Here is a 26,780-nt window from a genome sequence, read left to right as displayed (position 1 = left end):
AGGATACGTCTCCATATGATGTTGCCATGCCACCAAGTCCAAAGGTATCAGTGTCTTGCCGAGTTTGTATTGCTAGACTCTGTCGAGTAAGGGTGCCCCCAGAGCTTTGATCTGTTCGCTTTCGCGTTGCTTAATCGTCTGCCAGATGGGTTGCAGTCGATCTGGCCCAATGCGTTCTCATCATGCCGAAATCGTATAACTCAGCCGGTTCATGAAATTCGACATCTGTCTGCATTTTGACGACTTCCGCAATCCAGTGTTCCAGAAAAGGCCAGTTTGTTTGTGAAGTGTATGGAGAAGCTGAACAAGACGAATGCCTTCAATATCGTGGATGCGCTCGAGAAGTCTCAGCTTCGAGTTCTCGTATGCCTGTATCGCGTAGATACCCATAGTCTGACAAGGTGGTTGTGTGGCAAATGTAGCGCGACGCATGCCTGGGCACCACTAACACATGGGACCACATTTGGCAAATGGCGATACAGCGACAATTGATCCATGGCTACGACGTTCCGAATAGTATTAGTTGGCTGTATGTGCATTTAGGTTAGAGCGCGATCTCGGCCTCGGCGGGTGGAAGAGAGGTGCAGAAGGCGCTTGGACGATGCGATGACATAATCTCGCGTAACCCGCACTAGAACTAATCTAGATTTGCCCGTGTTTTGCTGGTCTCGCAGCAGCCAAGACTACGGCGAGTGGTATGATACTTTGCATTGAAGTTCATCGATTCTCCAAACATTACTCACTAAGCACATAGACTTCAGAGAAACCACCTTTTCCGCCTGGTTAAGGTGACGCAGCAGTAGTAGCGATTTCTACAATCTATAGTAAGAAAAAACGAAGTAATGGCATGTCGTGCTATATGCTCCACAAAGAATCATCAGCAGAAGTATCCCTAGTCCACTCCGCCCAACACTCGCTGCTGATGTCGACATATTGTTCTGCGATATCCAAAGTTTTCCACTCGTTTCCCAATACCCTCATACCCATCAGCAACGGCCGTTGGCTCACATGCTTGGAGAGATTGGGATTTTCATCCATGTCGTGATGATCGAGCGTGAGTATAAAGTGCGGACGGGCACCGGCTGTGAATGCACGCCGTCTTGGGTATGATAGCTGCAGTACGCTTGGAGGCAGGGTGGCCAAGTTCTCTCGCATACGCTCGCCTTGGTCCCTCCAATCCAATAGTACGGTCGCCGCATGTGCGTTTAGTATACTTGTTAGATGGGATAGACGCATTACGTCTTTGTTGTAAATGCGGGCCACTAGCTTATTAATGTGTGCAGTCCCCTCCAGCCACTGATCACTCGGAGTGTAAATGCCGATGCAACTACACGGTGGGTCGGTGACAAAGTGCGATCCTATATGGGAGTACAAGGGTCCAAGTGGGAACTTGAGCGGATGAAGGAGGCCTTCAGTGGGAGCATTGGTATTTAAGTAAATGTGACAGCGACCGCGATGTGTCTCGAATCCGCCAGTGTATAGGCGCTCCAGACATGGATGCAACGTGAACTGCGTAAAGTCCAGCCACTGCGGCTGCGGTTTGAAGTCGTTGTCTTGGGCGGGGTTAATGTCCCAAGCCACGCGATATGCGTAGCGCACGAGTTCTGCGACGGATGGCTTGAGCATATGCGATTGAGTAAGCCGAGCGGGTGCGTACGTCCATATGTTCCACCCGTTTGTATCCAGGAGAATCGAACACATTGCGTGGACCTTTTCTTCGAAAGCAAGTAGCTCTTCGGGGGTTACACGAAGGTTAACATTGTTAGTCGAACACACATCAGAGTATTCGACCGGGTTCTGATACGGTGTATTTTCGAAGGGGTCCTGGAGAATGCGCTTCACAGTCGCTCGCCATAGCGTACAGACTTGGCCGGCGTGCAGTTGGGTCTGAAGGTCCGCGCTGTATAAGATCAGCTCGACCAGTTCCGCTATGTTCAAAACGCGGTGAGCAGCGGATGCAGTCGACGATGGATTCCGACCATGTTCATTACTCGGATCTGAAGTTGAAGGCGACGGTCCTGAGTCTACTGGATATCTGGCAAGCTGTGCATCAAGTAGAGCAACAAGGGAATCCTTCCAAACGTGCCACCTACGCAAAGACGTTAGATCAATGTTTCTAGCTGCCGCGTCCAAAAAGAGGCTACGCCTTTCCCTCAAACTAGGGCCAGATGTCGCGCCGTACTCCGGGCTCTCAAAATAGGCTGCCGCGTCAAGCAATCGGGCTCGTAGTTCCAGAGGAATGGGCGATGGAGAAATTAGGGTAGAAATGGCCAATGGATTAAATGGGGTAGTGGTCAATGGAGCCTCGATTCCAAACCATTTGAGCAAAAGATTGTTTTCCGTAGCAGCATCGCTTGCCTGTGGGGGGAGGGTGGTGTCTGCCATTCTGAGAGTGAGCTAGAGGGTGATGTCAAGTTGTCGGTGGGTCGCGCGGCGCTACCTCGGTCACACGCTGACTAATCCACTAGCCGGAGCTCGAACAAAACTCTCCGCGCCGCCGCCACCCTCTCTTCTTTTCCATATAGAAAGTTGCACCCACGAAATTTGACCTCACTCTTTGTTCCTCTACAAGATTGAAGTTGACATAAGCTGGGGAGAACGAACATCTTTGCCCCCAAGAACTGCCTGCCCCTACCGAATGGGCTGTCGGTCCCGTGGCTCCGAGACATTCCATTAAGAAATTTTCATCATTGCGACGTCTCCCTTCGCCTCGAACGATACCGACACGTATACGCACGAGTGACACGATGGATGCATAAGCGCGACCAAGGCGGTAGACGTGATCGCTTTGGAAGCGCTGTACAATAGGATGGCCCGCAAGACCAAGGCGATTGACCACATGGTCAATCGCATGAGCAAAGTGCGGCTGGTGGATGAGCGCGCTGCCCCACCGCCCGATGTTCAAGACGATGCGCAGGAAGATGACAAGAAGGCTGTCAAGCGCCAGCCCTTCCGCTTCTTCGATCTGCCATCCGAGCTGCGATTGCGCATCTACGAAGAGCTTCTGGTCTTCCCCAAGACCATCGACCTCGACCCTACGAATTACCGCACCGTCGCCCCCGCCCTCCGCCTCTTCCTCGTCGACCATCGCATGCACGATGAAGCGTCGCGCGTCTTCTACGGTCGCAATACCTTCCGCGTGTTCCCCATTCACGGCCGCTACATAAACCGCAAACACCCGCTGCTTGCATGGTTCCCTCGCAAATACCGCGCGCTCCTTACGCGCTTAGAGCTGCGACTGGGGCCAGGCTTCACGAAACCGCCGAAATGCTGGGTCGTGGATAGCCGGCTCGGTCTGGCGGCGGTGAAGAAGGTGTACAAATTGAAAATCTTTGTAGAGATTGACCCGGCATCGAACGAGGTGTTTGAGGGCTGGCGCGTGGGGAACAACTTCTATACCGAGTACTGCGTCGGGCTGCTGAGAGGCTTGCTCGCGCAGGTGCCGTCGATTGACGACGTGGAGTTCGACGCATATCCAAGCGTGTCCAAAGACAGCCCGCTGCTGAAGGGCCTGGTAGAAGAGACCAAGCTCAATCAGAAGCGCGTTGCCTGGGGCCCTGAGAGGGGCTGGGACAAGATTGTGGAGGTTGACCTGGCCAGCGTGTTGCAGAAGATGGGGCTTGGAGCTCAATGAAATGAGTCTGTCCCGTAGCATTCGCGATGTCATGCTATGCGCTGCACACTTCGCGTCACTTATGTATATTCATGTATCATTCTTTGGTTCTTGATACTCATACCCAAGGTTACTTGTCCAGTTTGCTCTTTCCCTTTCTAGTCGCTGTAACAATGTTCGGGAATGGGTGTAGCGTTCAGCCGTGCCTGCCCAAATGGGTGTGAGAACTCGGCCCCGCTCTCAGCCTGCCTACAATACCTGTTCTGGCCCCGTAACCTCGTCGTTCCCCACAAAATCACTATGCTGATCACACACAACAGCCTTGCCTCTGTCGGAGCACGATGTCGGAAGGACCTGGCAAAGATCAAGTTGCAGACTACGGACCAGCGTCACACGCCGCGCACACCACTTACACCACCATGTCTGCGCCCGCCCGCGCCGTAACGGACGACGACACTTACGTATACGCATTCTTCGACCAGAGCGATGCCGATCAGTCCTCCCAGAAGCCGCCTCCTTCTTGACATCAATAACACGGCGCGACTTGATAAGGAAACCGACACGCGTGTTCGGTCCTCGCATTCGCTTGGTTTACCAACGCATCCTCTTCACATACAAAGAGAATGTTTGTAATATGGACCTCACATTCAATTCTCATCACGCAGGCTCTTCCGACTTCACTGCGCGCACGGATGTTGTCGTTTCCGCTGCCGTATATATTGGGGCGCGTCCTAGACTTCGGCTCTCCTCCACTAGATCTCGCGCTTTTTCTGTCAGAGCTACTACTCCTTCATATCGCCAACAATTACCAGAAGTGTACGTAATCGAAGACATGAGCGCGGCAAACGACAATTCCGCTTCCGCGATACCTGGCCAAACCATGTCGATGCAGTCACACCCCATCAACCCAGAGGCACCGTCTCTCTTGACAACAATACCAGGCGAAGTCCGCAATGCTATCTTCGAGGCTCTATTCGAGTCAGGCGACCCCATTCAGATCTCCCGCGATCGGTACGCGTACGGCTCCTCATGTTACCAGTCGCGAGATGTGCGTGGGATCACGCTACTTCGAACATGCCGTCAGATCCACAAGGAAGCAACAGGTATTCTCTACAGTCGCAACATCTTCTGTGTGAGTCCGGCGGGCGACCCCTACACTGCTGAACCAATTCCATGGGCAATGGCCTGGCTCAACGAGATTGGTAGACAGTCTTCCTCTGTTCGACATCTTCAAATCTACATCGACAACGTATTTCACGGTGCGGATGATGTCATCAATATATCACCTATACTACATCAAGCATGGAAGCCTGATCGTGCGGCTTTAAAGGTTGAGCTTCTCCCTAGATGGTCTCCGGAATGGGACCGCCCCCCAGGCGACGACCTCAACAGAACAGCCGAGCTGAGCGCGGTCTCATGTAACAGGCAGATGGCTATAATCATTGATGATCCGTCAGGAATGATCAAAAGATTCTGTTCTGTGCCTTCATTACTACGAGAAGTCTGCCTGAACTTCCTGGACCACTATGCTCACCTTCATTACTATCATGCAACCAAGAGCGACGGCGGTCTACTATCTATGGACACGATTGATATAGTCGAAAACGGTGCGGAGAGTACATTTTCGAGAAGAATACCGATTACGGACATCAAACGCATAATGTCGTGCTGCGAAACTCGAAACACTATCTTGACCATGGCATTGTGTCCAGACGAGGGCATTATCTTTGACCTCACAAACCGGACAACAAACGTGGATGTGGCCTACATCGCATCGGTCACTACTTACTTGACTGGCACACACGAGATCGGTTTCCGGGAAAGAGCATTCAGTGTCACATTGACAAGTATTAGTACCCTGGCAGCTTTTACCGCGGAACTAAAGATACTCCGCGGACTGCCTCTCGGAAGTCCTACGAATATAACCATTCGCTACTATCTGGAAATTGACGCCTCCTTGGACGATGTACAGTTCGATGCTCTCGCTCTACTGCATGCGACGGGCTCTCACTACCTATTAAATTTTGTGCGCATCGAGGTCTACAACGAATCTGGCACTGCCCCAATCAAGAGCTACACTATCTCTCTTGAGGATATACGACGGAGCGTTCTTCTCTTCATGTACCAGATTTTTAAGAAAGCTCCAGAGCATATGCTAGCGCAACTACCAAGGATCTGGATGAGTGGCAGGGGCGAGGCGCGGGAAGCCGAGTGGGACTTGAGCAAGTGTTCTATCGAGCCGATCGTGAATGAGAACGTGGGCATCAGCTCGACAATCATTCAAGCACGCTGCGAAGGAATTTTAGGGATGTTGGAAAGCATGCTCATTCCAAACAATTTTCCGCCTGACTCTATGGGGGATCTCGCAACACGGTTTTGGTACTAGGTAGGCCATGGATTCCGCTGCATGCAGTCTATCAAGTATGGATAAATCCAGAGTGGCTAGGGCAATGTATGCTTCAAACTAGAATTGTCTTGTAGAATACCTAATGCGACATGCATTCGATTGTCCCTTAATGCCAGGTGCTGTGGAAGAAGATAATAGCGTCATCGCAACTCAGACAACTAAGTACAACTGAAACATTAAGAGGCAATGTAGACCTCCAGGGTAACCTTTGCTATATTCAATACGTGTTTGGTCTCTCTCCCGAATTGGCTAACCTTATTATTCGTCACATACACCAAATACATGCATCGAACATTAGTACAGTGCAATCTAATCCAGCTTCACAAACCTTTCTTCGCCTAAGTACAGGGCATATCGTAAGAAGCTCTGCGGTTATCGCTATCCATGACGTAGCTCTTTCCATTTGGTGCAGCAAACGGCCGCAGTCTTGGCAGTCGCGCTCTCTCACCTCAGAATCCTCGACTCAGAAAGCTTTTCCCACCACCAACGATTACCCTTGTTTTTTCTCTCACACACCCATTCCGAGATACTGATCGCCAGACTCGCTGCGACTGAGATCACTCCCGCAACGTGACAGCGAGCGACATGAGGGCGACACCCAGTACCACAACCGGCGGCGCGACTGCCGCTACCCCCAGTGACGCGGAGTCAAGCGACATGGCTGTCACCAAGATCGCGAACACGCAAAAAGACACGGAAGCGGCGACTGCAACGGACAACGTTCCGCCGCCAGTATCGCACCCAATCGACCCGAATGCGCCTTCATTGTTGAATCTGCCCGGAGAAGTTCGCAACGCCATCTACGAGGCACTCTTCATTCACGAATATCCTATTCAGATCCATGCGAAGAACATCAATCGACTCGGCTACCACTCCGGCTACCGCTCCGACAGTGTTATCTTCGGAACTGCGCTCCTCCAGTCATGTTGTCAAATCCAGTATGAGGCCACTGGTGTCTTGTACGCGCGAAACGTGTTCCGTTTAAGGCTCCCCGAAGATGCGGACGAGCGTAGTGGCATTATTTGGGCTATGGGCTGGCTTCGCATGATCGGCAAACAGTCGTCTGCTCTTCGCGTCATCCAGCTTGATGTCAACAACTTGCTTGACGCCGACGAAACCTTAGAAGTCCTACCAATACTGGAGTATACCTGGAAGCTGGAACACAAAGAAATGAACGTTCTATTTGTGGCACCACCCGAGGTGCACAGTAGTATATCATACTTCCAAAGCAATCGGGAATGGTCCGCCAGCCACATGGCTGAGATTAACAAAAGCTTGAGTACGCTCACCGCTGATCCCTCCAACCTTCTTAAGAAGTATTGGATTTCTAAAATGCTGTTGAGGGTCGGACTCGATACAGATGAATCGAAAGTATACGTTTCATACCGCCATAATGACTCTGGTGGTGGTAACTGGATGACGAAAGGCCGCATGTCAATCAGCGATGAAGGTAAGCTGCGTGTGATCCCGCCGAACAGGAACACAGGGTTTTGCGACCTCATGAGTATATACTCCGTTAGGAAGAGGCTTTTCGATATGTTCCAGCCCCCAGGAGTTGAACTGACCTTCGACTTGGCGCACCAGACTACGAACAGCAACCTTAGAAGCCTAGCTGGGCTGAATCGTTGGTTACGTCACGAAGCCATCTCAGAAATTTGCGATGTCAATTCAACCTTCAACTCAGCAACTTCGACGCCGAAATACAACTTTGCGACCGAGCTGGAGAGATTCACAGCCATCCGACTACGGGGTCGCCCGCGCTACTTTCATCTGTATTTCGACCTACCGAAGCACTCTACTCTTGGAGATGTTCGGTTCGATGCACTGCTACTTTTATCTGCGATGGATTCGGTCAACCGCAAAGTCCATCTAGAGATCGAGGTACGCCATCCGCTCGATTCTGAGACACCAAACCACTGCTTCACGTTGTCCCTAGACCAACTAAGAGCTGGCGTTCTTCTCTTCATATACGATTTTCTGAAGACCTATCCCAACCGTGCCGATCTTCCGTGCCCTACTATCTGGACAAATGGATATGGTCAAGCGAAAGAAGCGTCATGGCAAAATGAGCTCGGGTTGGACACTCTGGTTAATTCATACCTGGACAACAGTTATAAGGTGACTGGGTGGATTGATTACAAACTCATGAATGACTGGAATTGGCTGGTCAACAGTCATCTCGGTCCTTGCGTTAAGGGCTCGTTGTTGGAGTTCCTTAGGAAGTCACATAGGTGGGGATATAGGTATGATCTGACGATATTATCGGGATAATTCGCTAATGCGTTCTAGCTTTTCGGATGCGGATTCGAGCTCTCCACTGCGTTTTTGAAGCTCTCGTGTCAAGGGGTTTCTTTCCATCGCACCAAGGACGAATTGGGATACGGTGAAGATTTAGTGAAGACTTCCGTTCCTCTGAAACCCACTTTCCCGCTCCTCGGTCTATCACATGGTTTTATCGTGCTTGTTCTTCATTTCTGTTTTTCCCAGCAACTGATCCTCTGATCATGGGAAGGAACTTGCCTCACACGAAATCGTTTGAGTTCGTTACCTCTTCATCAGCGAAACTGCAAGCATCATAGGATGTATGGATGTGTCTAGCTCGATAGCGCAAACGATATAGCAACCAATTCATAAAAAAGTAAGAGTCTTAGTTTTTGAAATGAACGAACAAGACCGAGCCGAGGCACGGAAGTTATCGGATACGTTTGCAGATGTAAGGTGCTGTCTATGAATGCGATGGCGAGCTTCTGCATGGTCGCACTACATATTGTTATTGGTCTACACGACGAAGACACAATTGCAGGCACTGTCATAGTTTGTGTAGGCGCGTTGCATACGCGGGCGACACGTATGAACAATGATCGCGATTCTGCTGCTCCTAGGAACTAGGCAATTAGGCAAGCAGCAATGTCGTTGTGGACCTGCATTGCGACATAGAATGCTCGTAGGCTGCGCGCGGAGAGGGAGTGTACGCGACGACCAATCACAGCACAGCAGACAAGTAATGACGCGTTACGTCATCGTGTCACTAGTCGAAGTCGCGCCTTCTGCCTTTCGCGACGACACCGACAACACAACAGCTCAGCGCTCCCTCGTAGCATCGCGTGAAGGCATTTTACTTTCCACACTTCAAAGGCGAACACACAACTGTGGTATCTATATTGCGTTCCTATCACCGGTTCCTCACGCTAACAACATCAATACAGCTCTCCAAACTTCCAGCCGCATACTGAAGTCGCGCCTCCGGAAAGCATCTCGCTGGCTATCGCCGCGCACACGGAAACGAACGAACCCTTAAGCCATATCTCGTCTACTCAGCTGCCGCCCTCACGAACAAACGCTCGATATCGGGAAGCATGTCCAATGGGTTCTCGCTCGCATCCAATGCCTGGTCCTCGACAAATTCGCCATCCCTGTCAACGTATGGCTGGGGGTCAAGTTCCCAATTCTGGTTCTTACAGAATCTAGCCAGACGAACGTTGCAGAACACAATCGACTTCAGTTCTTTGATGAGGCAGCGCTGACTGCTGTCACAGGAGGCGTCCTCATTCGGATCCTTGAACATGCGTACGATTGCAACCTGGAGAAATGGCTTTGCCGCTACGATATCGTCCATTGCACTGACAAGTTGTCGTCCGCAACACCTCACATAGCGATGCAGACCCCACGCCACGCGGCGATACCGGATATACTGGGGCAGGACGAATGTGATCTTGTTGAGTCTATGGGCGCCCGCCAGCATCCAAGCCAGACCATGCCACGAGTCTTCGAAGTCTAGTCGCGGGAAGCGCTCACGGAGTTTCCCTTTGGTCCACGGATATGGAAAAGGCATGTGGTCGTATACCTCGTGTGTGCGAAGCCAGGTGTGTGGGTTCCAGTGTGAGGCCATGCAACCGCGGTCCTCCGAGCGGCAAGGTATAGCCATGGTCATGGATTTCATGAATCCCAGGTTCCTCGGTCCAATCTTTGTCGCGAACGCATACGCTACCATGTGGCCGTTGAGACCCGAGAAGCGGAACTCATTGTTGCCGTAAAAGACCTCGGTGGCTTCAGTGCATACTTGCTTGCATGTACGTAGCAAGCCGAGGTTGCGTGCGCCGCGTCTGCCGAACATTTTTCGAAGTCTAGACCCGTTGCGTATTCTTCGGTAATACTCGGTATTCATGTCCCCGGTCTCTGGCCACAGCTCGATCGGCTCGTCGAATTCAAGGGCATGCCCGTAGATCATCAGACGGATTTCGAGAGGCATATCGAGGAAGCCGACGTTTTGAGGCTTGTTCTACCGACTTGTGAGTAGAGTATTATGTGTCCAGATCCATAGGGTACTTACCACAGGCTTCTGGAACTTACGTTCACCGCAGATGTGAGTGTATCGACGGTATGGACGGAGGTCGTCATAGGAGTGGACAAGGAACGCACGCTTAGCGTTCCGCTTTTTCATCTTCTCGGTGTGCGCTGCTTGCGCCGCTTGCGCCTCCTGTTCTCGCTTCATTGTCGCCTCCTCCATCTTTCTCATCTTCTCAGCGCGCGCTCCTTGCACCTCCTGCTCGCGCTTCAGTTCAGCTTCTTCTTTCTTGATCTCCTCTTGAGCCGCTTCCGCCTGCCCGGAACCCTTGTGCATGGTCTCGGCAATCTGTTGCGGCTCACTCGTCCCTGCTTGGGCAACTTTCCGAGCTTTTCGCGCTCGCCTTCTAGCTGATGCACTCTTCTTCTTGCGCTCGACACCCTCTGGTAACACGTTATCTGGAGAAGCAGACATGTCTTGGATGCTTTGCTAACGTGTAGAAGTTTTCGGGTTGGTTGACTGGTTCGTTGAGATTTTTATCAGGCTCGGAAGCGTACGGGCATATATAGGGGTGCAGTACACTCACGCCAAGTCTGTGCATCACGCATTAGGCTCCTACTCGAAACTTCTGACTATATTGGTCGAACTACGCTCGCCACTGGAGGCCAGAGAACTCTCGGCTATTTCACTCAGAGCCCAAAATAATGGTAGTTCGCCCCCATACCAAGCATGTTGATTGCTAGGACCAAGCCCATCGATGCCTAAATGCCTCGGTACTGCAATGACGCCCATGTATATTCAGCAAGCCCAGACCAGTAGTTTTGCTGGGAAAAGATATGTCCGGATGTCCTTTCGGTGGTACCTTGGGCCTGTACCAGACTATTGTCGCTTACCAAAAGCGCTTCGGCTACGAACCCAACATCAGCAGCGTGCATCATGTTATAACGGCACAAAAGCAAAGGGGTGGAGCCGTATGAACGATGCATTTTGTATTGCAATAACTATCCAAGCATCCTCAGTTCCCTCCTGACTCCCCGCCCTGACCCCCATTGGTAGTGCAGTTAACCTGACTCTCAACTCCGTCAATGTTCAAGCAAGTGTACTGGTTCGTTCCACTCGGGCTCGTAACATTAACATTCTCGATGTTGATGTTTGAGCAGACCGCCGGGCTGGAGCAGACCAAGTACCCAACAAGCGGATCGTACTTCTTGCTGGTCGTGCCGTGGAAGTTCTTGACCGTAATGTCGGAGATGGTGAGGTTGGAGGGGAACTGCGATCGCGTTAGTTTTTGAAGACGACTGGGTTGATTGATGGGAAGGGACGTACCTGATTGCAAAGAGTCAAGTTCTTCTGGCCGTAGCACTGAGTAATCTCAATCGCGTAGTCGACGTTGGAAATAGTCATGCCGTCATACGTGATGTTCTTGACAGCACCACCGCCACCTCCACCCTGCAGATCGCCGGAGAGAGCGGAAGAAGCACCAGGCCAGACCTTGATACGCGCACCGTCCGAAGCATTCGACATGCTGATGTTGTATACGTAGACGTTCTCGACGATATCAACTTCGCCTGGGTACTGGCCCAGAGAACCGACACTGATACCGTGACTACCGTTGCAGATGAGGTTCTGAACAACGATGTTGGTGCTGTTAGGCTTGAAGGAAACACAATCGTCACCATTGTCGATATGCGAATTCTGAATCACAATGTTGTCGGACCGGTACGTGTCCCAGCCATCCGTGTTCTTAGCGGGGTTCTTGCTCTTGCTGCCGCCGAAGATGTCGATGTTGTCGAACACCACATCGGTCGAGTTGGCAACAAATGTATACCATTGTGGACTGTATCGGAACTTCAAGTCGGAGATAGTCGCGCCTTCCGCGCCGATTACACCGAACAGAATGGGGCGCAGGATGTAGATGTCCTCGGCATAGAGATCGTACCAGGCCTGGCCATTTCCATCTAGAGTGCCGCCGCCGTAGACGTTGACGTCTTTGCCGCCGAGCTGGAAGAAAGTGGTGGCGTTTTGGTAGATTTGCTTGAAGGAATTGGCTTGCCAGTAGTCTGTGTCGTTTGTGAACTGGATGGATCCTTGGATGTCTTTTGATCGTTAGTAATGGAAGATAATAGATTTCTGGAGGTGTCATACCCAGATCGATGCTGTTGAGGAAAGTAAGATCAAGCGCGGTTCCAATGGTGAACTTCTGGTCCTTCGGGAAGACAACATGGCCGCCGTTGTTACACTGCTTGATCGCCTTCAAGATGTTGGCGGAGTCATCCTTACCACCACCGAGAGCCTTGACGCTGCAGGTCTTGGTTCGTGGCGGCGATGCCGGGCATGCTTTCTTTGGGTGATAAGGATACGCCGGGTGGTGAGGCCTCTTCGACGCGACAACCTTGACGCTTCGCTCGTCGAGAGGCGTCGAAAGTACTGCTGATGCTTGCAGCAAAGCGCACGTGAAAAGCTCGGTGACGCGCATGTTGGCAGACGTGTATGCCGATGACTTCAATGGATAAGCTGGGGTTCAACGTCTGTAGCCCGAAAACCATCGCGACCCCGACCACCTAATATACCCCCAACGCATCATCCCCAGCCGTCCGAGCCGCGGCCTTGGCCCTGGAACCTCCTCAAGATACCCGCTCCCGTAAAATTGGATGGCGCGGAGGAACTCTTCGATCATCCCCCTTCATCCTGGGGTCCCCTCACGGCCACAAGTGGCTAAACGGGTCATGGCTGTGGCGCTAAGCCAAGATCAGCGAAGCTTTCCCCACACGCCTGGGCGCTTGGCCAGCGCCATTGGTGGAGTTTCTGCGACCCCAGATTTCCGGTGCGTGCTCGCCCCACGACATAATCGCAAAAGACGGTCTACGGCTTCTACGCGTCAACGGCTGCGTTTCTGGGGTGAGCAGTTGAGTGAACGTGGCCGGCGAAGATTTTGCCGCGGAACGGCCGGCGTGGTTAAGCATGTGGTGGCTGCTTGGAAGGGCTGGGCTGGGTTGTGATTCTTTCATCATGGAGATGGGCTTACCGCGATTACTTATCCGGGCGCGCTCCGGTAATTTCGTACCTGTTGTATACCAACTCCCTCTTCTCCTGAGGTCTTCATCAGTTATCTGTTTATCCCGTAAACCGACTTGGATGTACGCAAGAGCATACTTTACGAGATACCCAGAGCCAAGTCCACCGTCTTCGTTCCGTCCCGAAAGCTTAGCAGCAGGATTTCTCTGCCAATGCAACGACGTGCGAGAAGCCATTGAGAAGGCTGATATTGAGGAACACGACCGTCAAAAAACAGTCAGCCCTTTCTATTTCCAATTACCCTCAACGGACGTCTTAGATGCGTCATGTTGAGATATCGCGATTATTCGTCTCACTCCGAAGTGTAAGCTGGCCGGAAATACCATGTGAACTCCGATAATAGGGCCGATACCTGAGAAGTTATGGCTTGCATACCAGTACCGCGGAAGTAAAATCTGCATCCGCTTAACCAGGGTCTGCGTCATTCGCTTGAGCCTGTCACGACGTCTGTAGAATTGACGAGACGACAGCTCGTCTATTGAAGCATCGACTACATGTAAAGAGCAACGCGAGGAGGAAGAGGATTCAGTATGTAATCACGATGGTGAGAAGGGGTGGAACGCTAGTAGAGACACGCACTGCTATGGTACGACGGGGGATAAGCTCCCAGTGGCGGTAGGCCGCCATCACTATGCAACGATTGAGGTGATGCACTCAATATACATCGCAACGCTACCCGGAACCATGCTATGCAACCCACAACTCCCAACCCCAGCCGAAATCAGAATACAATTATACAATACAGAGGAAAGGAACGTTTACCAACATTCATTCCATCCCCAAAGCAACACCCTTACCTCACCCGCTGTCCCTGCGATCACATCAACCAGTATAAGCCCGATAACCCATAGCACCTGCGTCCTCAAACACACACCCAGCCATGCCCATTCCCATCCCAACATCCTCACGCCAGCCCCCCTGATCCACAGGCGTCCTCGGCTCATCCGCACTTGGACTAGGACTATTAGAAAACAAACCCCCCTCAGGACTCTGCTCAAGCACATACGCCGTATCTCCAATAGGCAAGCCGTGTGACAGAGGTTGCGATAAGGAGTGTGCTGATATGGTGCGCGATAGATCGTGGTGGTGTTGCGACATGGGACTACCCGGGTAGGAGCGTGTGGGTGCAGAGAAGAGATCGAGATGAGCGTGGTGGTGCGGACCAAGGACATTGGCGTTGGAGTTATTGAGGGCAAATTCGTCGGTTCGGGAGGAGGAAGACGATGGATAGCCAAAGTCTACGTCGCTTCCGTAGTACGGGCTCGGTGGGTAGGCGTCTGCTGGTACGCTGCGATAATTCGGATCGAAAGCCGCGGGCACAGACCGGGACATGTACTGATCGTTGCCGTTACGGTATGCATCGTGCATTCTTCCGCTTCGTTTCATCCTTGCTGAGCGACGTGCAGCTTGGCCACCCTTGGCGCCGGAGGCTTGTCGCTGGGGCTGTGGTTGCTGGGTCCGGTGGCCGCGTTTGTTGGGCTGCTTGCTGCGGTAGCGGGTCGTGGATTTGACGCCTTCGCGGATGGCTTCGTCGGTTAAGCGCCACATGAAGCCTTTGCGGGATTCTTCGCCTGGTTGGTCAACCTTTTCGAAGGCCTAGGTGGGTTAGTATGTAGATCAGAAGAGAAGGAGAAAGAAGACATGACTTACCCCATTCATTGACAAATTATGTCGGATACTGTTCTGCCAGCCTTTTGTCTCCGAGGCACTGGCCTTGTCGGTGTTGGTCTTGAACCACTCGTAGATATCGCGGAGTATCATTGTATTGTTGGGAGCGTTGAGGAGGGCTTGGTAGATCAGCTGCGCGTAGGGCTGCTCTTTGTCGATGACGCCGTCTCCAGAGAGGTCGTGGGGATGTCGAGGTGTATCGTCATGAGGAGTGGATGCGCGGGTCAGGTCAGAGTACGGGCTCTGGTAGCCATTGGAATCCTCGACCTTCATATGCGCGCCATAGGGGTGATGGTCGAAGTCGTTGCTCAGCTGCATGAGCTGGCCGTTGATCTCATGGTCTGACAAGTCCATCGCGTCAAGGTGGTTCGGTGGTTCGATGTGGTATGCGGTGGGTGGATGTGAATCGGTCATACTGATATCGGCAGGAAGGCCAGAGAAGTCAACGCCGGTGTAGGATCGGGGGCAGCTTGCGTTGGAATACTGAGTCGGGTACGCGATACCGAAGTTGTCGTTGTAGGACATTCCGTTCTCGGCGTAGTTGTAGAAGTCTCCGGTACCAGGTGGAAACGGGTTAGACGCATTGTAACCTGCGCCATTCTGGGTCATGGAGCTGAGGAGGAAGTTGGCCGGTGCAGTCCACTGCATTGGCTCTTGTTCGTCGAGGCTCATGGCAGAGTGCGGGGTAGTGTCGTTGTTGGCAGGTGCAAGTCCCTGATCGGAAGGTGCGGTGAGCGGAACCTCAATAGGCAGCCTGGGGGAAAGAGACAACACCGGGTTATGGGTGTGAAAGGGAAGCGGGGCACAAAAAGCGTCTTTGGAGGGCTGGAAGGGTTCACAAAAGGCGTCTTGAGATGACTGGACGTTGTCGAATTCAGCACCCACGTCTGTGGAGGAAGGCCGATGAGGTGATTGCGCATGTGGCATAGCTGTTGTGTTGTCGGCCTCCCACGGGTCTGGACGGTAGAGATAAGGAACGTATCGATACGAATACGCCGACGTGTTGTGTGAAACCAAAAGACTGGCAGAAAATGAGAGTAGTAAAAGGCGATGCTCACAAATGAAGCGGCAGTCAAGACGTTAACATGCTCCGCCATGCCCCGGCGAATGGGATTGCCTGGAAACCTGGTCATTGTCACCTAGGCGATTCTTGCGCGGGTTCCTACTGCCAGCACACCTGCAGGCTTGACGCTGCAGCGTCGCTTGTATGGACAAACAAAGGATGAGATCTCATCGCAAGGACGGCGGATCTGAGGACCCTGGCCGCAGGCGCAGCTGCAGACGTGATGTCACGGAGCGACAAGTACCGGTACAGCATCACCGCCCCACGGCCCGAGACGCAGCCTAGAGACCCTCATTGCACTACTCCATCAACCAGTGTGAATGACTCTCTGTACCACCACTGCAGCCAACGATTGCCTGCTTGACACCGGCATACGGGAAGGCGCATACGTCCACTCATAACATCGAAAGCGCATACGGGGTGGCCCACTTGTAACATCGAAACGTCCATCGGCCTGCACGGCAGTCTCCCGCTCTTCGATGTTCCTGTCCGGCTTCTGTGCATGTCCTGGAAATTGTCCGAGAGCAAGAGGCAAGATGTTGTTCATTGTAGTTGTCAGCATACGCGTCCAAGCTATTCTTCCACGCTGTAACAATCGTCCCGACATAGGTGACTTCCTTCAAGGATCTCTATTCCTCGCCTGCAAACTCTAACCCAAAAAGGCCATTAACGGCATATGTTCTGCAGGCGCAAGGATGTGACATGATGTGCTGCGCCTGCAAAGAGGCAGTAGGCGAGCAACCGTCTGGGAGCAGACCCCACAGAGGCCTGTAACACGACTTCTACCATTTTTCTTCCGGTGAAGCTGATTCGTAGTCCTTGCCCAAGCAATAGTCATCCGTGATAGGCCCTCGTCACGGCCCTGTCACCGCTCGAAGAGGAGTGTACACCGCCAACAGACCCGAAAACGGAGATGCTGCACGTTGCGAGGATATAGGAGCCGGTAGAAACGTCACCGCCAATGTGGTGGTCACGGGTGATGGCGCAACGAGAGAAGCCTGGATTTGATACTCAAGAAGCACCTATCGATGGAGAGGGTCCTGTGCAACGTCCGCCCTATTTCTTATCCTATCGCGCCGTTTGGTTAAGAGGGGCCAGGTACAGCGGGGTAGGCTGTGAAGCGTCCATGTCACCCAAAGGAGGCTTAGCTACTTTCGATAGTATATCTGCCACGATGTTAGTGTGATGCCAGTGTGATGCCGTTCCGGTCATGCGATCTTGACATACCTTCTTGAATTGGAAGTGGAGTTGCAAGATGCCCTGCATTGCGTTAGCCACGTAGCTAGTACGTAGGGAGATGGTTGGTTCCCAGTAGGGAAAGAGCGGACGTACCTTGTCAAAGCTGCTCTTGAACCCACGTTCTCTCTTGGCGCTGTAGTCCCATTCCTTGTCGATGATGCGGAAGGCAATATCCTCATAGGGCGGGCCGGCAATGAACCGGATGAGGCACGTGTCGTCTTCACCGGCCGGAGCGAAGGACTGGCCCTTTTTGCGGCCGTTCTCCCGTTCGATCTTGTAGGTGGGTGCTTTTGATTTGTCGATGAGGTCGGGGTAGAAGATGTTGAATTTGTAGCCCTGCACGACCTTTGGTGGGGGGTTGTCGTGATCGTAGTGCGTTTGGTTGTACTTGTTCCATTCATAGCCCATCTGCACACGGTTGAAGTAGCGGGGTTTCCGGGGCTTGTAGCTGCCAGCCCACTGGGGCCGGGCGGTCGTGACTTCCTCCTCCGCGGTGAAGATTTCCTCGCCTTCCTCCACGCCTCGCGCGACTTCCCTCTCGTATAGCGCCATGGTTGCCTTGGAGTAGTCTTCTTTCTCGACCGGCGCAAATCGTGAGGCGCTCGTCGTTACCGTCTGGCTCGTCGTGGGCTGACTGCTGGTGGTGGTTGGATCGCTGGATTTGGCCTGTGACGGCACATAGCCAATCTTCTTGATCTTTCCCCTTTCGGTGGCCAGACTCTCCAGGAACGCTTTCTCATCCGTCTGTGGTAGCGCCTTGTCTTCGGCGCGCAGCTTCAGTAGGGGTTGGGGATCGAAGGCTGCATCGTATTCGACAGTCGTTGGCTGCGCCTCGCTCGCCTCATCGGTGCCGTTGAGCATAGCGTATATCCTGTTCTGGACAGATGCAGCGGCGTCAGCCTGCTGCTTGCGCAATGTCTGCAATCGCTCCCGGACAATCTCCTGCGAGACGCGCCGCAGCTTCGCCTTGGCCTTCCACACGCGCAGACTCCGCAGCAACTGTTCCCAGTAGTCGTAGTCGATTGGCTCGTCCGAATCGAGCTTCTTCTTGACCTGCACCTCTAGCGTCTCCAGCTGTTCGAACGTCTTTGGGGAGAGCAGCTGATCGATGTCGGCGGCCACGGAGCTGGTGCCGCGGGCTTCGGACTTGGAGGATTTGGACTTGCGGCGGATGTCTTTGCAGATTGCTTTGAGGGACTGAGGGGTTAGCTAGGCATCGTCTTCTAGGGGTGATTACTTACATTCCAGTAGTCGCGATTACTCCTGCTCGTCTCGAGCGTGAGGTAGTTCTCAATCTCCTTTTCCAGCTCGGCGAGATCTTCATTATTGAGACCCTCCAGCACACCTTCCGGATCGACTATGTCTAGCTCGTGGTCTTCCACCTCCTCGTCCAGCATCGACTTCTCCGTGGGATCGATAAAGCGCAGCGTGACGGCCAGCCAGTCGATGGGTCGCGCCCGCCCGCCCTTGACGCGCAGTGCCGCCTTCTTCTTGGCCTGCTGCAGCACGAAGCGATCTTCATCTGCCACCCACGCCTCCTCTGCCGCGTTTGTCGATCGTTTCGCAGGGTTGTCGTGTGCTCGTGAGTCGGCTGACCGCTTCGCTGGAATGGACGATGACGGCGCATTGCGTTGGGGAAGGCGATTGCGCTCGTTGCGCCAGGGAGGTTCACGTGACGACATCTTTCACAATAGGCTGAATTTGTAGTATGGAGATGTGTTGTTGAGGTTTGGTCTGGCCGGCGCAGATCGCGAAATCTTTGGCCGAGGCTGGTGACGTACGGCTGCCTTCCGCGCGCGCAGGGATCTACTCCCTTTTAGGAACAGCCTTGGCGCGGTTGCCTTTCATCTGCGCCTCAGCTACGCTTCACGTGTCAGCTCAAACCACACAAAGGTCGCGTGTGTCGCGCGTCTGCGCTCATTTGTAAACATGCACTCCGTCACCTCCTTCTCTCCAGGTTGAGATGTCGTGTTGGCGCGTGCTGGAGCTCTCCGAGCAGCCCGACGGCAAGCAGATTCCCCAGCTACTCATCAAACCCGCCTTCGACCTGGACTCGTACACAGTCCATCTTACCGATCTCAGCAACATCTGGAGCGAAGAGCTAAACGTGGATGACATCGTCAAGCGGGCTGCATTGGAGCAATCGCCAATCGAAGTCAGCAAACACGACGCGGCGCAGGTTGCCATCCTTCTCGAAAATGTCAAGAAACCCCTGCTCAGTGCGGAGGCTTCTATATGTCGTGTCACGCGTAACGATACGGATGGCATCACCTTACACACCAGCATAGGCCTTCCGGAGCCTCTTGGTCGCTTGTCATGGAAATTCCACTTGAAGAAACGAACGTCTACAGACCTCAAGAACGAGCTCATCCTTCCGCTCCTTGTCTCCGCCCACATCCAGAATGAACGCATCGCCGGGCTTATCTCGACAATTGCTGCCAAAGACAAGGCAATCACTCGACTTGTGGACCAGTTCGACTCCCATGGCTTGGACTTGGCTGCCGCCTTCCCTAGCGCTGGTGGAATGAGGGCGGGACGAAAGAAAGTCAAACGTGAACAAGCGGAAAAGCACGTTCCCGCCTTGCGGTCTTTCCACGAGGAAGCATGGCGGCAGGATACCGAGCAACTGAAAGACACAAACCTGACGACGCTAGGCTTATTCCAGGAAGCACTAGCACAGAGCACTCCTACAGTACCTTCGGAGTTGAAGTCGGGTGATTTTGAGACTACATGGTGGACTGATGTACCTACTCAGTTGAGCATGCCGAAGGCCCCAGTCAAGACCAAGGCCAAAACGCCTCCTGCGGCATCAAAGCCAGCAAAACCAGCTATGGATTCTGGTGATGAGACAGAAGAAGAGTTTGAGACTCATGTGAACTTCAAGGTAAGGGTTTGGAGAAGTACTGTAGTGCGCAATAACTAAGACTTCCAGACACGCGAACTCGGCAAAAGGCCAACACAGACTCCTGCGCCATTACCGTCGTCGCCCCTCGACAAGGCCAGCGAGACGGAAGATGACAGTACTGAGGACGATGAGGATCTGGATGCGCCTCCCAAGAGTCAGAGCCAGAGTCTAAGTCGGACCCCACAGAAGCCAACTCGTAAAAGGACGCCCACGCCGGAACCCCGTTCCTCGCCAAAAGTGACTACATCGACAGCGCAGAAGCCAAAGGTCAGTAGCTTCCGAATAGGCGGGAAGTCGAAAAGAGCAACCGAGTCTCCTCCGTCATCGCCGCCAAAACCCGCGGATGTAGAGCCAGAACCAGCGGTCCTACCGACCAGAGAATCTGTACCTCCTTCTCAGCCCAGCCAAGCGACAACGCCAAAGAAGACCCGAAAGCCGTTCAGAATCGGTGGTAAGGGCAAGAAAGCCGAAGATGGGGCTTCACAGCGCGAGATGACAGCTTCACCAAGCACCCAGCGCTTTAGGGCAACGCAATCGCCGACGGCCGAGCCTCCATCGTCTCCACCGAGGGTAAAGGAGATGACGCCTGTCGAGGAGGTTCACGAAGAGACACCTGAGGAGAAGGCGGAGCGGAAGCGCGCTGAGTTGAAGCGGAAGAACGAAGAGGCAGCGAAGAAGCAGGCACATGCAAAGAAAAAGAAGAGGTTCTGAGGCATAGGCCTTTTGTATACCGCGGCTGTCAAGGAAACTCTTCCAATTTGGACATCTCTTCGCAGCGTTGATATCCCATGACCGGCAACTCGTATGCTTGTTAAGTCGTCATTGTTTTCACTGCTACGTCTCACATGGACAGAGAAAACCGTGAACTATGCACTTGATCAAATTCCGTGTCCATGGCATTTAGCCCAGCAAACAACGTGCGTAGTCTACTACAGTCTGCTCGAGGTAAGGCGGGTCCAAAGATCCTGATTGAAGTCCACCTTCACCTGCGATCGCGCGCTCCTTCCGCGTCCGTCACCTCCGTTTGTTTACCTCGCGCCTGCTAGTCGCGCACCACGCTCAACACCGCTCCTTCTCCAACCTCACCTCCACCTTCCCTCTACACATCTTTTGGATAACCGACGTCGACCCTTCCTGCTGGTTGCGGTTGACAACCGCTACCCGGCATCATGTGTTTATATCATTACTCTTACGTCGCGGTCTGTGACCACGCCGAGTTCACCAGAATATCCTACTGCAGCAACGCGATAACACTTGGTCTGCCTAGAACGTAAGCACTCCATTCTCGAGCACTATCATGCCTTTGCTAATAATTCCAGCGTCAGTCATTTGCCAGACGACCCCAGTGCAGACGGCAATCCCGACACTCAGTCTGGCTCATCTACTCCTCGACCAGCATCATCCGCCAACAACAGTAGCTCATCGCATTCGCAGTCGCATTCGCATACTCAGCAGCAGTACCAGCCACAGCTTAACAACAACATGTCCACTCTCACGCCGTCTGAAGCTGGCCGCGCGCCGACCTGGGACGCCATCGTCCAGGAGCGAGATGCACAGGTTCATCATCAGACTGCCTTCATCCCACGCTCTGCCCTTGCCGACGGACCTCGTACAAAGCGGGCAAACACTCTCAATGACGCTAGACCTGTATTGGATACACCTGGTTCCAGGAATGTCAACATTGATATTCCATTGGATCCGCAGTCTTTGTTGCATATGGAAGTCACTCATGATGGTATGGTTACTGAGCTAGTCGCTCGATTTGAGTCTTATGACGCTTACTCTGACGCCTGCGAAGTATCTAACGATGACCCTACCGAGTCATCTTCTGGTATCGACAGCGCCGCTGCACATCAGGAGCAATTCGAGCAGCAGTACGACGCGTATACCATCGGCACATCAGGACGCAGTCCCCGCAAATCCATACCCACTCAATGGCTTACGAAGAGTACCGCCCCCAACCTCGCAACGGCGCAGCGTGCAAAGGCGCGTACATCCAAGACAGCATGGGACAGTGACTCTCCAGATGAAGTCAAGACACTCCGTGGAACACGTAGTTCTGTCGATCTTGGTCGAACACACGGCAAGGAAGGCGCAACCTATCTCACAAAGGAAGCACTAGCTACTGTCGAGAACACCATAGCATCGCCCACGTCTCCACTCAGCCCTAGCAGACTGCATGGCTCTCCAAGGAAGCGACCGTGGAACAGTCCCACCGGATCGCCTCTCCGTAGCAGCGCCCGCCATCAGTCCAGCTTCTCACTTCGCGTGTCGCCGACCAAGTTAACACACCTCAACACCGACTCGATTTCTGCAGGACACTCGCGAGCATCTAGCAGCGTTGCGACTTCCACTGGCAGGGCTTCGTTTCACACTGCACAGGGGTCGCCAGTAAGGAGTCCTGCAAGCACGGAGCACAGCTTCCAGTCTGCTGCAGAGAACCCTGAAGACCTTGACGTCCCCAGTGTTGACTTGTATGCTGACAGCGATGATGAGCAGGTGCAGCACGAGTCCGGTAGTCCGCGATCTGCCACCGCGAGAACGAACGCTGAAGGAAAGCGAAAGTCATTGACACCGAGGCTTTCGCTTGTCATTCCTACGCCTGGCCGTGACAATCATGAAGGTTCCATGGACTCCCGCGTTGCCGGCGGTCCGCTGAGTCCGGAATCGCCCACCCAGGTGTCTCGCATTCCCCGAGCCGGCACCAGCAGCAAGACCGCGCCCCCCGTACGCACCATCAAGCGCGTCGAATCTGTCAAGTCATTGCAGAAGAAGATCAAGGAGCTACAGCTAGCTATGCAGATGGATGCAGCCCAGTTAGATGCTATCCAGATCCCCCTACCCGCGACGCCCGCGCCGGCCCCTCTACGCCATGTCCGCACCGTCGACAGCACCGGTTCGACTCCGATCATTTCGCGAAGTTCTGGGTCACACAAGCATAGTGGAATGGCTGATGTTGCTTCTGAAGATGACCAAAACCAGTCCACTCGCGGCAAGGGCCCTGCCATTTCGGCCGATGTCACCAGCCCAGACCAGCCAAACGACGCACCGGGATGTGATGCTAGCTACGAGCACGCTCAAATGTCCAACTTCGATCAAGAGGCAGCGCATAACGCCGTACAACCCAAGAACGTGCCATGGGGTGTTCCGAGAAGTCTTGCTCATGGTACGACGCTCACACGTCCTATCAGCGTACCCGCGATCGTCGTCATGATGGCTCACAATTTGGACATAGGGAACCTGAACCTCAACACCCAACAACACGAGGCTGCTTCCGACTCCACGAACCGAGTCGATGACGTCGAGAACACGTCTTCATCCAGAGGGCGGAGTGAACGGTATGTACCCAGTGATCGTAATCAAGCAGACAGCGGGCGTTCATCGCAATCTAGTATGGGCTCGGACCTTCGCGCAACTGCTACGGAATTCGTACCTCAGCCTCCGACCACGACCAGTCCGATCGATGTTACCACGGAGAACACACCTCTCAGTCAATCTCTCGACAAAGCCGACCTGCCGGATGCGACGGTGCTCGATAGAAACGGCGTACCGTTCCTTTGGTACATGTACGGCGTACAGTTTGCTTACGAACAGGGTTACCGCAACGGTCGTCCAAAGTCACCCAAGAAGTACAAGCCAAACAAGAACCCGCGCAAGTCTATCTCCTCTCCAGCCGATGCTGCGCCATATTCCTCAAAGGCCGTCCCCATCAACAACCCCGGACCAGCAACTCCTCTTTCGGCGGCAGCGAAGCAGCGCATGACATCCGCAGAGCTGATGCCGCCTCCGCCGCTCCCTACTAGACCACGTCAGGAGGAGACTCACCAAGAAAACTACCATCCCAGTTCTAATCGTATGATGTCACCGCCGCAGGTACTCGAGCCTGTTCCAAACCAGCCTTTCGCACACCAGCTCAGTTTGATCGAACAGACCGCCAACAGCAACCGCGCCAACAGCAACGCTCCCCGTCACTTTGGCGTTAACCCACAACCCTGGGTTGGTTTCCCATCTGGCCCTCGCAACGCGCACCCTCCCACGTACTACACTGTACCTCGCCATGGTCACCGCAACAACCGTGGCAATGGCCTGTACGGCGGTCGCGGCAACGCTGCCGGTGTCCCCATCGATGCTACCGCCCCGTTTCCCAACCCCACCGCACCACAGGGCCGACCTGACCAACGCCAGACCTACGAGCCGGCAGCCGTTGATTACTCAGACTACACTATCGGAAAGGAATCTTGCGGTCTGGTCAACATCACTGTTGCGACAGAGCGTGCTGGTGGCGAGCCATGTAATGCATGTGCTCCCGACCATTGAGCGATTGGTGGTCTTTCGCAGGTAAATTGGATAAGAAGAGATTGATTGAGGAAGTGGATATGGGAGGATAACATGGCTTGGACAGAGCAGGCTATTGGTATCGTACTGGATACGTCGTTGAGATTGCACATGGCATACGAAGCATGTCTTACCAGGGGACGAACAGGATCGATGGATAGGATTGCTTGAGTAGTAGTTGATAACGAAGAATGCATAAAATGTATATGATCATGACTGTTCGGTGAGGAAGCCAAGAGCAAGGGTGAGCCTTGCTGTTCATCTCGACATTCGCGTGTTGTCAATGAAGGTGTTATGGCCTTTCTTTCATCCGGATGCGGACACTAAAGGTAACCTGAGAGGCGCCACACTGCGCATTACCGGCCTCCCCATCGTGATTTTCGGAGATACAGCATACCCATGATGTATTACACTCACAATAAGCTACCTTTCTATTCCTTCGAGACACTCGACAGCGACATCACTCCATAATGCTTGTCTCTCTCATTTTCCTCGTCGTAATCTCCTCACGGCAACGACAAGCCTCCGCAATCCTGCTATCCGACCTATCTTTATGCGCTGTAAGCCTTCCTTCTTTGCCCAGCAACCCCCGACCGCGCCCTCACTCACTTACCCCCATCGCAGGAAAAATGTGTCATAGAAACCATCACCTTCCACGGGTCCAACAACGAATTCTGCAACCTCTATGCACCCATGAACCCCGCGTGTACCTGCTACCGTCGGAATCGGCCCGTTGCTGGCCTAGGGAAATGCGGCGATGAGGAAGTGGGCAGGGATGTGCTGGATGAGGGGTGTGAGGCTAAAGACTTTGAGGACGCGGAGGATTATGTGGAGGGGGTGTGTGGGAGTGGGAGTGTGAGGGGTCGTAATGGCCGTGGTGGTGGTTTTTCGAGTGAGGATATTTTCGTTTCGTCCACGGCATCAGCTGGGGAAACCACGATGTTGGAGACAACGAGTACGAGCGGGCACGATGCTGGGTGGACGGCCGAGGAGACTATGACTACAACTACGTCGCTACAACCTACGCCTGCGTCTTCAGATTCGATGAACGCGGCGGTATCTTTGCGTACTGGGGACGAGGCTTCTGAAGCCACTACCGAGGCAGGCAGTCAGAGTAGAGCGCATAATTCTGCTCTTGCAAGCACCAGTGTGACAAAGATTACGCCGACTTCTTCCGCATTGCCGCCACAAACACATACATCCGCCCGGCGTCTGTCTCCCAGCGCCAAAATCGCTTTGGCAGCAGGCATACCCTGCGGCGCGCTGTTTTTGGTCATCTTTTGCGCAAGCGTGCGCCTGGTTTCCAAACGGAGGAAGGTCACGAAAGTGAAGGAGATCACGCGCAGCCAAACACGGCCAAATAAGGACGGAGAGAAGGGCCTCGAACGTGAGCTTGACGGATTTGATACGTCAAGGCACGAAATGGAGACCGATGGCAATAGGGCTGAGCTACATGTCTCAGTTGAGAGACATGAGATGGCAACGAATGGCAATAGGATAGAATTACATGTCGCAATTGCCAGGCATGAGATGGAGACGCATGCTAATAGGGCTGAGTTACATGGCGCAGTCGAGTGTTACGAGTTGGATGGACGGGAATTGTTGAAAGATGGTTGATGGGCTGGTGGCGTTGTGAGCCTGGGCTCGCTGCGCAGTCTTCCGAAGAGCACACCTACGTACCGGCTCACCGTCGCCTTGCGGCTTTGGCCAACCGATGCACTATCCGATGCATCGTCTTCCGACCCAGTTCCACGGGCAGCGCTGTTGTCAATTTTAGGCCGGAGTAAATGTCCGCTGCGTGACTGGCGGGCGGGCCGGTCCGCTAGTGATTAGAATCGGGTAGGTGCGATTGGTAAAGAGAAAAGTAGTCACGCGACCGCAACCAAGGTAGACTCTGCGCTTTGACGCACAATATCAGAAGGACTGGAGCGTTTCATCTGGTTGCTGCCTGAGATGAGTTTTTTGCGGCGATGACTATGCTGATGTGGGGGGTTTGATATTCCGCTTTAATTGAACTCTGTGTCTTGCTCTTGAAGTGGGTCTGGCGGACAAATGGCAAGAGAGGTATTGTGATGGCTACGCGGGAATTCGCTCCAAAAGCACGTGTTGGAGTGTCTTCAAGAGAAGAGTCAGACAACTTTCAATTCTTAACCATAGTTAAGGGCGGATCTTGAGCTGGTCGCGCTGAAC

At 53.4% G+C, this 26,780-nt stretch overlaps 8 protein-coding genes across 8 annotated transcripts; 4 read left to right on the top strand and 4 right to left on the bottom strand.

Annotated features, from left to right (window-relative positions):
- Positions 1-2,809: 2,809 nt before the first annotated feature.
- J4E92_008080 (uncharacterized protein) lies at positions 2,810-3,634 on the top strand (the record flags this gene model as incomplete). Its single annotated transcript, XM_051499437.1, has 1 exon — positions 2,810-3,634. One exon carries the CDS (start codon positions 2,810-2,812, stop codon positions 3,632-3,634), a length of 825 nt encoding a protein of 274 aa, XP_051350220.1.
- Positions 3,635-4,493: 859 nt separating this feature from the next.
- Positions 4,494-8,291, top strand: J4E92_008079 (uncharacterized protein; the record flags this gene model as incomplete). The annotated part of the gene is made up of 3 exons (XM_051499436.1): positions 4,494-5,031; positions 5,326-5,841; positions 6,598-8,291. 3 exons carry the CDS (start codon positions 4,494-4,496, stop codon positions 8,289-8,291), a joined length of 2,748 nt encoding a protein of 915 aa, XP_051350219.1.
- A 1,039-nt stretch (positions 8,292-9,330) lies between these two features.
- Positions 9,331-10,779, bottom strand: J4E92_008078 (uncharacterized protein; the record flags this gene model as incomplete). Its single annotated transcript, XM_051499435.1, has 2 exons — positions 9,331-10,299; positions 10,351-10,779. 2 exons carry the CDS (start codon positions 10,777-10,779, stop codon positions 9,331-9,333), a joined length of 1,398 nt encoding a protein of 465 aa, XP_051350218.1.
- Positions 10,780-11,320: 541 nt separating this feature from the next.
- Positions 11,321-12,781, bottom strand: PGX1 (Exopolygalacturonase; the record flags this gene model as incomplete). The annotated part of the gene is made up of 3 exons (XM_051499434.1): positions 11,321-11,575; positions 11,632-12,401; positions 12,451-12,781. 3 exons carry the CDS (start codon positions 12,779-12,781, stop codon positions 11,321-11,323), a joined length of 1,356 nt encoding a protein of 451 aa, XP_051350217.1.
- Positions 12,782-14,202: 1,421 nt separating this feature from the next.
- On the bottom strand, positions 14,203-16,181 carry J4E92_008076 (uncharacterized protein; the record flags this gene model as incomplete). The annotated part of the gene is made up of 3 exons (XM_051499433.1): positions 14,203-14,976; positions 15,031-15,802; positions 16,174-16,181. The coding sequence occupies 3 exons, from the start codon at positions 16,179-16,181 to the stop codon at positions 14,203-14,205; spliced, it is 1,554 nt and encodes a 517-aa protein (XP_051350216.1).
- A 998-nt stretch (positions 16,182-17,179) lies between these two features.
- Positions 17,180-19,032, bottom strand: J4E92_008075 (uncharacterized protein; the record flags this gene model as incomplete). The annotated part of the gene is made up of 2 exons (XM_051499432.1): positions 17,180-18,547; positions 18,592-19,032. The coding sequence occupies 2 exons, from the start codon at positions 19,030-19,032 to the stop codon at positions 17,180-17,182; spliced, it is 1,809 nt and encodes a 602-aa protein (XP_051350215.1).
- Positions 19,033-19,313: 281 nt separating this feature from the next.
- Positions 19,314-20,966, top strand: J4E92_008074 (uncharacterized protein; the record flags this gene model as incomplete). Its single annotated transcript, XM_051499431.1, has 2 exons — positions 19,314-20,234; positions 20,283-20,966. The coding sequence occupies 2 exons, from the start codon at positions 19,314-19,316 to the stop codon at positions 20,964-20,966; spliced, it is 1,605 nt and encodes a 534-aa protein (XP_051350214.1).
- Positions 20,967-21,737: 771 nt separating this feature from the next.
- On the top strand, positions 21,738-24,572 carry J4E92_008073 (uncharacterized protein; the record flags this gene model as incomplete). The annotated part of the gene is made up of 1 exon (XM_051499430.1): positions 21,738-24,572. The coding sequence occupies one exon, from the start codon at positions 21,738-21,740 to the stop codon at positions 24,570-24,572; it is 2,835 nt and encodes a 944-aa protein (XP_051350213.1).
- Positions 24,573-26,780: the final 2,208 nt, after the last annotated feature.

Source organism: Alternaria infectoria (assembly GCF_024043175.1).
Source record: "Alternaria infectoria strain BMP 0036 chromosome Unknown scaffold_15, whole genome shotgun sequence".
Classification (NCBI taxonomy): Eukaryota; Fungi; Ascomycota; class Dothideomycetes; order Pleosporales; family Pleosporaceae; genus Alternaria; species Alternaria infectoria.
The sequence above is the reverse complement of the archived record's forward strand: the minus strand, read 5'-3'. Positions and strand labels throughout refer to the sequence as shown.